This window comes from Crocodylus porosus, unplaced genomic scaffold, assembly GCF_001723895.1.
Source record: "Crocodylus porosus isolate Cpor-Errol unplaced genomic scaffold, CroPor_comp1, whole genome shotgun sequence".
Classification (NCBI taxonomy): Eukaryota; Metazoa; Chordata; order Crocodylia; family Crocodylidae; genus Crocodylus; species Crocodylus porosus.
Window position 1 is genome coordinate 74,905,335 of NW_017728943.1, and position 10,516 is coordinate 74,915,850.

Consider the following 10,516-nt stretch of genomic DNA (forward strand, 5'->3'; position numbering starts at 1 on the left):
CCACCCTTGCCCCACACACAGATCGGGGGGGCACCTCCCCCCATGCCCTCCAAGGGTGCACATAGTAGCAGGACCCCCTGCCCCCTGGACAAGCCGTAGCTCTGTCCCTCACCCTGCCCCACCCTGGCTGGGTAGTGCCTGCCTCTGCCCCAGACCCACTCCCTCCCTCTCTGCAGAGGCCTCAATCTCCCCGCCCTCCCTTCTCCCCACCCCAGACTTACCAGCCCGATACTGCTCTCCAAGCTGCCAGGCTGCATATCAGCCACTGGATCTGTATAGGCTGATATGGCTCGTTAAAAATCAGCCATCAGTATTGGCCCAAAAAATTTGCTGGTACACCCACTAATAATGGCAAAGAGAAACTTTGGCATGATAGAAAAAGCGTAGCTTAAATAGGCCAGTAAAAAAATTTTAATTTAAACTTCAGACTTCATAGGCATAAATACCATATCAGACCATGTCAATGAGGTACACACTTAAGATCCACTGACCTAAATTACCAATTTTCTCTAAAACAATTAACAAAATACAGACTTCAATGGAACTCAAGCACATGCCTACAATAAGCATGTGAAGTGTCTCACTGAACTTGGGACTGTCAAAGTGGCCAAAAAAAGTGTGCGGATAGTGAGATTTACTAGTACCTGGCCCCTCTATTGACCTGCTTGTGTGACTGAGGGCTATGTGAGAGGAGAAAACATAGCTTGAACACATTGAATAAAGTCTCCTGACTATAAATGGTATTAGCACCAGTAAAAATGCTGCCATCTACAAATAAACCAACCCTCCCTCATAAGTAGGGCTCTACTTAACTCGCAATGAGACGAAGCAATTTCATGGCTTGGTCATGGCACAAAGAACCGATTTTGTAGGTACTTCCTGGAGGCACCATCCCTCGCTGCTGATTGACAGAGAGGTAATGGGTGGGGGGAGAAGAGATGGAGGTGGCAGCCATCTTTTCTGCTGCCCTGCATGCAACCCTGCTAGCCAGCACTTTCCCCTCCTGGGGCAAGCTGCAAGGCCAGGCTGCAAGCAGCAGGAAGAACCATCAGCTCCCACTGGGAAGCCCACATTTTATTCATTTTTGCTGCTGGTGCTGTTGATTTAGCAGTTTCCATAAAATCTGCAAAGCCATGATTTAAGTAGAGCCCTACTCATAAGTGTTCAATCCAGAGGTGGGCAATTATTTTGGGTGGAGGGCTGCTTACGCAGTTTTGGCAAGCTGCTGAGGGCTGCATGGGTAGCCCCACCCCCAGTCACCAACTTAGAACCAATGTCCCAATGTCTTGGGACCAATGTCTTCGGGCCAGCACCAGTGGGGCCAGAAGCAGGGCGCAGGCTGGCAGGGGTCTGTGAAATCGGGCTGGGCTGCACCAGCAGGGAGAGGGGGGAGCTGGTCCAGCTCCATAGAGCCGCTGCTGGCCAGGACCCTGTACCCCTGCTGCCCTGCTGCCCTGCTCTGGGTCCAGCCGACATTGGCCCCAGGACACAACTGTGGGCCCCATGTTCCTGCTCACTCCCAGTGCCCACCAGCACCATGGTAAAGGCAGGGGGCAGCCCCAACCCCTGCTCACCAGCAGAGAACAAGCTGGTGCTAAGCACGGAGGTGGTGGAGAAGCAGCCCCTCTCCTGCCCCATGGCCAGCACTCCCTGCTGCAGCTGCTTGCAGCCTGCGCGGGGCTGCCCTGAGCAGGCACAGGCAGCCCCACACAGGCTGTATGTGGCTACAATGCAGGGAGCCAGGCACAGGGCGGGCAAGGGGCCACTTTTCCCACGTTCAGCACCAGCCTATAAGCTGCTGCCAGCCTGGGCCCCATACAGCTCCAGGCTTGCCTATTGGATCTACACCATGACAGCAGCAGCTGCAGCCCTCCCCTCCCCTTGCCATGCCAGGCAGTATTTGCCACCACCATGTAGCCCCACAGGCAAGACCCAGCACATCTGGTAACAGTGGGACCACACCAGGATCTCCTCAGTCCCACACCACTTCCTTCAGGGCAGCCCTGCATGCAGGAGGCACATTGCTGGGGTAGCACAGAGCGAGCAGCTACTAAGATCCTTGCACAGCTCCTCTGTTCCCAGCTGCCCTGCTCCCCTCCCCACAATTCGGTGCAGCTGGGGACAGAGAAGCCACATGGGAATCTTGTAGCGGCTGCTTGCTCTGCACTGCCCCAGCAATTCACCGCCTCCATACAGCGTTGCACTGAGGGAAGCGGCAGGTGCAGTGTGGGGGGGGCAAGGAGATCCCAGCGTGGCCCCAGTTTCCAGCTATGCTGGGTCTTGACCGCAGGGCTACAGCAGCTCCTAAGGAGGGAAGCAGGGCAGGAGCTCAAGCCTGCAGCCTGCCCCCTCACATATCTGGAGGCGCGGGTTCCCCTTACCCCCCCGCAGTTCACACCACTGCCAGGAGCCAGCCCCGCCCCTGCCCAGTCAGCAGCAGGCAGCTGTGGGGGAGCCAGCTCCATGCTCCTGCTGCAGCTGCGAACCTGAGTCCCTGGTCCCATAGCTCTGGCAGCTGAGGGCCCCCCTCTGGTAGGAAAAGGGGGAAGAGGCTGTGGGTGGGGAGCAGAGGGTACAAGCAGGGCTGGAAGGCTGTTGTGGGGGCAAAGAGGGTGCCAGCAGGGCTGGGGAGGTTGTGGGGGAAAGCGAGGAGCACTAGCAGGGGAGACAGCGGGGGGCTTTTAATTTTAATCATGGATTTTGGGGGTTTTATCACAGAATTAGCGATTTTTTAATCACAGAAAGCCAGGATCCCAGATAAAGTTATCTGACGACTGGACATCAGCCATTGCTGGCATGGAAAACCAGTGCCTGAATTCCTTACACATGAAGCTGCATCACTTCTGACTAAAAGCTACAAGAAAAGGAGTGCAAAAGAAATGCTGGTGACCATGGTTGCAAATTAGACCTACTCACCACTTAACTTTGCAGGTTTGTGTGTTCCACTCCACAATGTGTTTGTCCTCAGAACAGCTATACAAGCAACCATTGTCCTGGTGCCACCGTATACAGTTTATTTTATTGTCATGACCACCATCCTAAAAAAGAAGCAAAAGCTTTGATTATTAGTGAACAAGTGAGAGAGGCCTCAGCATATAAATTTTCTTCACATTAAAAATATATACATAATTTCTGAAGGGCTAATTCACATTTTGGAAACATATGGAGAAATTAGACAAGAGTATTTACCCAGAGAAATGGGCTTTTTCTATCACTTTTTTCCTTGGTGCAAGTAGGAGTGTGTCATGTACACAAGCATTCTAGGTTTTTGAATAGGTTTGTAAAGAGGGTGAACTTCACTTGTACTCTGAAGTCACAAAGCAAGAAATCTCCCCCGCCACACCTTCCTCCCAGTAACAGAACAAGCTACAGACCTTGCTAGTCCTTCTCCTTGGCCATACAGATCTCAGAGACCATTTGTCCAAGCAAACTGCTAAATGGCTGCCTATATACACCACCTCATGCTGATCACTCCAGACCAGACCAAAGGACTCAGAAAGACATACCAACTATGTCTCCCACCTGTCTGATCAAAATAGCTGCATGCTCATAAGCATGGGGAACAAACAGCTTAATGAGCAAAGCAAACTGTTGAATGTCTCATTGTTATTATCAGAATGCCACACAAGGTAAAGGATATCATGACACAAACTAAACAATGGCCAAATCTGAAAACTAAAAGAAAGGATATTTTGGGAGAGGAAGAAAGGAAAGACGAGAAGGAGAACTAGAACTACTACTATAAGTGTTTCCAATCTTAGGATTTTAGGGAAGGCTGATCAATGATCAGTTATCAAATAATTCTGGTGCCATACATCTCAGAGACATTTCAGTGTGAAACAACGTGCACTGGTTATGCTTCAAATGAGACCTTCTACTAGAACTTATTTCACAAAGATTTTGTTCTACTATAGGTAATAAATAAAACATGCCTTGAAAAAGTTATCGGACCCCCCCGCAGGATTATATTAATTTTATACAAGTAATAAAAAAGGGTCTTAGCAGCTGAAAGGTCAAACTACACTTCCTTTATATTTCTCAGATTTCTCTATTTAAGTCAGCACAAGCCTGCTCAGACAGCCAAGAGGAAAACATCTTCACTGCCAATCAGTAGTAAGCGAAACCAAATGGGCATCATCACAGCAAGGCAGTCTGCTCAAGCAGAGAGGAAAAATTTTAATTTGATACGTGTCAAGACAAAAAATGACTTTTCAGCTATTGTGGTAAGGAATGCTGTTCCAATTCCAATGTCTTAAAAAAAAAAAAAAAGCACACACCAAGTATAATCCATTATTCTGATGCGAAATAAGTATAATCCATTATTCTGATGCGAAATAAGTATAATGACATGCATGAAGACCCACCAAGAGCAGGAACCTCTCAGCAAATGCATATTTTTTACATATATGCATTTTCTCACTAACCCAGACACCTAGTGCCTCAATGAGTAAGTAATGGCATTCAGGAATAGGTTAGACAAATATTTCAGGCTACCATTTATACAAATAATTATACATCTTAGATGCTGGTACAATACAAATCTGAATTAAAAAGCCACTGATGAGGAAATGGGAGTTTTGAGTTAAATGGAAATATGACAGAAGGATGGAAATGCCACCTAAGGGGGTAGACTGAAACCATGGAGACGTCTCACAAGACTTTATGCAGACAGAAAGCCTGACTCCTGTTACCGGGGTCAGAAACCTCTGCGCTAGCCAAAGGATTTCTTAGAAACCTTGAGGGCAGGGTCAATATCACAGGGTCTAACTGAATCCTTACTATCTTCTTCAAGTAAAAAGAATGAACTATGAATGCACATATAAATCATAGGATATTACACTAGCTGTAAAAGAGCAAGTTCTTAACCTATGTACAAACAACCTTATAGACACTGTGCAATTCCAGGTTTCTCCCGCATTCTTGCAGACAAGAATGTAATTATTTAACCATTCAGAACTAAAAATTACATCAAAGTTAACTGATTTTTGAGCAAAAGATGAAAAAGATAGCACATTTAAATCATAAACATAAATATTAATGCAGTGTGTAATGCTTACTAGTTTGCTCTGTAAGTCTCCTTTTACTGTGCTGTATAATAAAATACTGCCAACCGCTGTACCAATCGCTAACAGATCCAACTGTTCACCTGCTTCTGCAGCTTCAGATTTTCTTTTTTTCCTCTGAGGCCCCTCCTGAAAAGGAAGTGGGAAAAATAAATTGGTTAGCTTGGTCAGCTGTCCCAAAAAACACATCAGGGAACAAACATTTGTTAACTGTAATATAACAAGCACAATTAAAACATGTTAGCTAAAACTATTACAAATCGTATTACGACCAAGCCGTGAGACTTATTTGCATTTCCAGTACAATTCTGTTCAAATCACATGATTGCTGGAATATATTAAGAAGCAACTGAAAAAAAATATTCTAATAGTCTACTGGCAGCATGCTGCTCTGTATGAAAAACCCAAGCTCATTTTCCAGTTTTCACTTTGCTGCCAGAGCTGGGGGTGAAGGCCACTACAGTGTGCTTCACCCCCAAAGGGGAAGATGGAAACAATAATGGAATTCATCACTTCTAGAACACTTTTCATTACTCAACAGACTTTCCAAAAAAGAAGTAAGCCCTCACTCTCTCCTGTGGAGAAAGTTTTCCTCATTTGAGAAATGGGGTAGAACTAAGACAAAAGGTTAAATGATTTGACCAAGGTCAAAGGGAGCCAGTACACAATAGATCTTGGACTATAAGGACAGAGGTTAAGTAATGATGTAAAAAAAAATTCTAAGGGAAGCTTCATGAAGTCTTCCTTGACAAACATTGCAGTGATCAAAATAAGGTATGAGGGTATCAAGCTAAGTAGAAGAACAGAATTAGTAGAGGAATAGAATTAGTTATAGAATATGCCACACCATAGAGAAAAAAATACGCTGCATCATCCCAGTTCTGTTCTCAAAGGCTTAATATCAATGATCATATCCAGATATTTAAGGGGTTTGACAGAACAAAGCAGTCGGAATGCCAGAGGTCAGTAACTGGCCGGAGAACTTTCTTCTATCAGATATGTTTCATCTAGTAGGGGGGCAGACAACTTTTTCCAGCTCTGAACCAAAATGACCCAACCCCTGAGTCAGGTGGGTAGAAGTCTGTCCCCCACGATGGTATAGAGAGAGCACCTGCCACTAGGGGTGCACTGATAAAGATTTTCTTGGCTGATACTGATGGCCGATTATTAACCAGCCATATCGTCTGATACAATCAGAAAGCCAAATTATAGGAATGAAACCAGGTAGAATGGAGAGCAAAGTCCAGCCAGTAAGTCTGTGGCAGGGAGGGAAGGGGTGTGCGCTGTGGGGAAAGGGACTGAGGTCCCCATGGTGAGGGAGGGAGTGGGGCAGGGGCAGATACTGCCCAGGAGGGTGGTGAATGCTACCCCACAGGCAGCTTGTCAGGGAGGACATGGGGGGGGGGGAGCAGCTCTCCAGCACTGTGCACACCCCCAGGGGAGGCATGTGTCCCCCAGATTTATGCGCGGGGTGAGGACAGGCTTCCTGCTGCAGGCTCAGGGCCAGGGGTTATACGGCTCTTCCTGGCAGGGTGGGCAGCGACAGCACTGGAAGGGATAGCTACAGGGAATTTTGGGGTGGCTGAAGTCCCCCCCTCCCCCCCAACCTAGTATGATATACCTACTATGCTCAGATTTCGCTGAAGGAAAAAAATAAAAGTTCTTTTACCTACAATACAGTAATGTTTCCTCTACAGAACAGGATATCTGCACCAATGAACAACCAGGAAGCCCATGACAAGACATCTCTTGGGCTTAAAACCTGACCAGCAAACTTTGTGAGTCTTAGTGCTCCGCCCACATTAGGTATCCACCATTACAATAGGTGAGAAGCAGCATCATTAATCTGTGCCCAGGCCTGCAGATATGGAAACTGCAGAGCATTCGAAAGCTTACATCGCATTTAAAATGCGTATGATGTAAAGCCAGACACTGGCTCCTTCAAGATCCAGCACTTCAGCTTCTACCCTATGCATATGTTCTAAAGTACTTGGGAACAAAAAGTAATAATTTGTTTTAACTGAAGTTAACATTGTGTAGCACCTTGTGGCACTCCAGGGTGCTGCAACACCCTGGCTGAGAATCACTGGCCTAAGAGTCTTCTTTTTCTGGTACTGTTTCAATTTCCTAATAGTTTTGTGTGAAAGCAGCTGAGTGCAGATTTTCCCCTTTCCCCTAAACAAGATGGTAAACTTGTCTTCCTCATAGAAGCAGCTACCGGCTTATCTAAAACTCTTCTATCCTTCCTTTCACCTCAATGATTTTTATATTTGGCTCACTAGAAATACTCCAGAATAATACATCATGAGTACAAACAAGCCCCACTGAAGCCCATCCAACTTGTAATATTTCTGATGTCACAGAATGAACGAGCCAAGAAGTCTTAATGTCTAATTGGGAGGATTTTAAGTTCCTTTGTATCTATGCTGTATTACTTTCAACAGCTTTGGCTAGTGACAGTACCCAGGTATGGGATTCTGGTTTCAAAAGGAGCCACACAAATGATTAATACTGAAAGTACCTCAAAGGACAGCCACAAAAAAAAAAATCCGTAGAATTAAAATATGAACAAATCTTAGGCCCTGAACCTGTTGTTATCACAACGTGGGTAGATCTTCTATTAGCTTTGGTGGGACTGAAAGATTCAAGGCCTTGTAAAAGAACACTCATACTTACATGGATGAGACCAGAGAAATTTTGATCGCGAGTAGAGAAGCTCCTGCAAGGCAACAAGGACCACTGGCTCCCACTGGGGAGCCAGCATTTCATTTTTATTAATTTTTTTTAAAGTTGATTTCATGGACAATTGCAGATTTTGTGATTTCTGCAAAATCACAAATTAAGTAGGTCCTTACTGATTGATAAGCATAGCTGGCTTAATGTTCTCTCAGACTGCAGGTGATTGCATTTTATATAAATTGTTATTGCTTTTCTACAATTAGTTTAAAAGCAGGTTATGTAAAAGGGACTGTTTTAGAAAAAAAATATTGTAGGAAGAAAGTGCTGTCAGGACAAAAACTTCAGTATCTACATATGCCAAGCAGAGACTGAATGGGAGATGTGGGTTCTAGGCAGCAATCACAACACTGGGAATTCCCAGGGCAGCGGGGTTCAGTGTCTGACTTGTTTCTACAATCCACCTCAATATTTGCCACTAACACATGGTTTGCATTAAAGTGGCAAAAGTCCAAAACTGACTTTCACTTGAAGTTGGCCAAATGCCAGGCAGAGGCCTCTAATAAGCATAGGATTGTTCTTAAAAGCATCAGCCCAAAGCAGCAAGCTTTCCACTGCAAAAGAAACAAACTGACGTATCAAGCACCACGTGGAACAGCTCTCACTTTTTTTGTTCAGCTCTTTCAGTCCAAAAACAAACCACAACAGTTATAAAGTTATATAAAATATGTACTGAAAGATATCTAAGATTTTCAACTCCACTAGAAACTATGCCAGGCTTCCAGATAACACCGAAAGTCCCCTACGCTTCAAGATGGGACAAGCCAAGTACTGTTTGATAAAATTCCACACGCAAGGGGACTGTCTATAAAGCAGTTCAAAACTATGTTAGCCCCCCACCCACCCAGACTCATCATTTTCACGGTTCTTACTCCAAAACCACTTGGAAAGCTTGTGGACATGACACATTGTATCATGTCAAGATATCGTGTTACAAGAATGTTGAGAGGCTGAATTAAACATTATAAAGCAGTCTGATCCTATGTTCCAAGGCAAGCTATGACATGGTGTCCCGGCATGTTTAGGACTGATGAAATGGATGCAATTTCCCCAGTCACTGTAACCACTAAAGGACAAGATAATTTTCAAAAGCAAATCATAAGCTAAGCAAGTTAAAACCCAGGAAAATAAGTCAGCCCTAAACTCCTTCATCAATTCACTGTCCTTAATATTACCCAAACAGTTAAAAGGGATATTTATCTACTTCAGTAATGCTTCACAATGAGTTCAGCAAGTATATAACCTTTGTAGTTCTACAGCATTTCTACAATAGTTTTCAAGTACTATGATGTGGTTGGCTTCTGCGGATGTTACGGGGGGAAACTCAGCACTTCTAAACAACGTTAAAAATAATTTGTTTTTAAAAATCCAAACCTCAGTGTGATAGGTCCTCACTAAGCTAGGATTTTCATGTATTCGGTTTTGCAAGTAGAATAAAATAAATACTCAGAAATTCAACAGTAGGAATCTCTAAGTCCTGTGATAATGGCCCAATAAACAGACTGAATCTTATGTACCCCTAACCTACAGCATTCCTGAATTATGAAGGAACCTCCCTCTGGCAACCATTTGTTAGCTAAAGAAAGTTTCATGGCAGTCATGTCATATAGGGCTGAAATAGCAGCATGTTACTACCTTATCCCATGATTTTCTCCTTAACAGTATTCTTCATTGCAGCCAACAGCAGGCACATGTAAAAATGGCATGCTTCTATGTTTGAACCAAGGTGGTTTACAGTGAGTTACATATACAGCACAAGTAGCTTACATCACCGGTTCTGGGGAAAAAGAGGTGTCTGCACTCAGCTGCTTTCACACAAAAAAACATTAAGAAATTGAAACAGCACCAGAAAGACTACTCTGAAGCCACTGAGTCTCAACCAGGGTGTTGAGGCACCCTGGGGTGCCTTCAGATTCTTTCCCAACGTTAATTAACTCCGTTAGGTGAGCCACAGTAATTCACAAGATAAACTCAGAGATTTAAAATATGAATCCAGTGTTAAAAATATCCTGACCTGTTGTGGTCTTTCTGAGTTCTTCACAACAGAAGAATGACTCTAGTATTCTTCTATAGCCAAAAAAAAACCCAAGTGAAAACTAAGAGCTGGCATTTCACAAGGGGCAGTTCAAGTCAAGCAAGGCTGAGAGCCACCAGTTTAAACACCCAACCAATGCTTCAAAACTGGATCCTTGCTCTTGGCCTGGAGCCCATTTCTGAGGATCTTCCACTGGGCCACAACAGGCACATCCCCACTCCCCGGTGCAGGATGCTGCAAGCACTGCTGATGAGAGCCCCTGATATAGAGCCTCATTTAACTGTTTTAGACTCAAGGGGTCCCCCCAGAGTGGTCTCAAGGGGTCCCTCAAAAAATGCCAACACTTAGTTTTCACTTTTTTGCAGTTCTGCTGATGCAAAGGGATGCAGAATATATTCTGTGCCCCAGGTCAAATCAGCCAAATCATATCAACCCAGCAGACCTCATCATCCCCAAAACCGCATGGAACCCAAACCTTGTAAACACATCTGGCGCTCAACCCAACACTTCAGAAACTCCCAAACCCATGGGGGCAAGCAGGCAGCGTCCCAGCAGTGTCACCACCCCACTCCCCCACAAAGCCCGCAAGCGTGGGGGGGCCAGGGTGATCCCCTCCAACCCCCTCCACCCCAGAGGGCCCCTGCCCCATGGACACCCAGGCTCCTGACTGCCCCCCAGGCAG

At 45.3% G+C, this 10,516-nt stretch overlaps 1 protein-coding gene across 1 annotated transcript in view; it reads right to left on the minus strand.

The window, feature by feature from the left end:
- WDR43 (WD repeat domain 43) overlaps nt 1–10,516 on the minus strand; it is a 41,113-nt gene that overhangs the window by 30,088 nt on the left and 509 nt on the right. The window contains exons 2-3 of the mRNA XM_019548588.1: nt 5,058–5,192; nt 2,917–3,038 (exon numbers count right to left, since the gene is read on the minus strand). Of these exons, the coding sequence (XP_019404133.1) occupies nt 2,917–3,038; nt 5,058–5,192 (257 nt within the window). The remainder of the gene's footprint in view (nt 1–2,916; nt 3,039–5,057; nt 5,193–10,516) is intronic.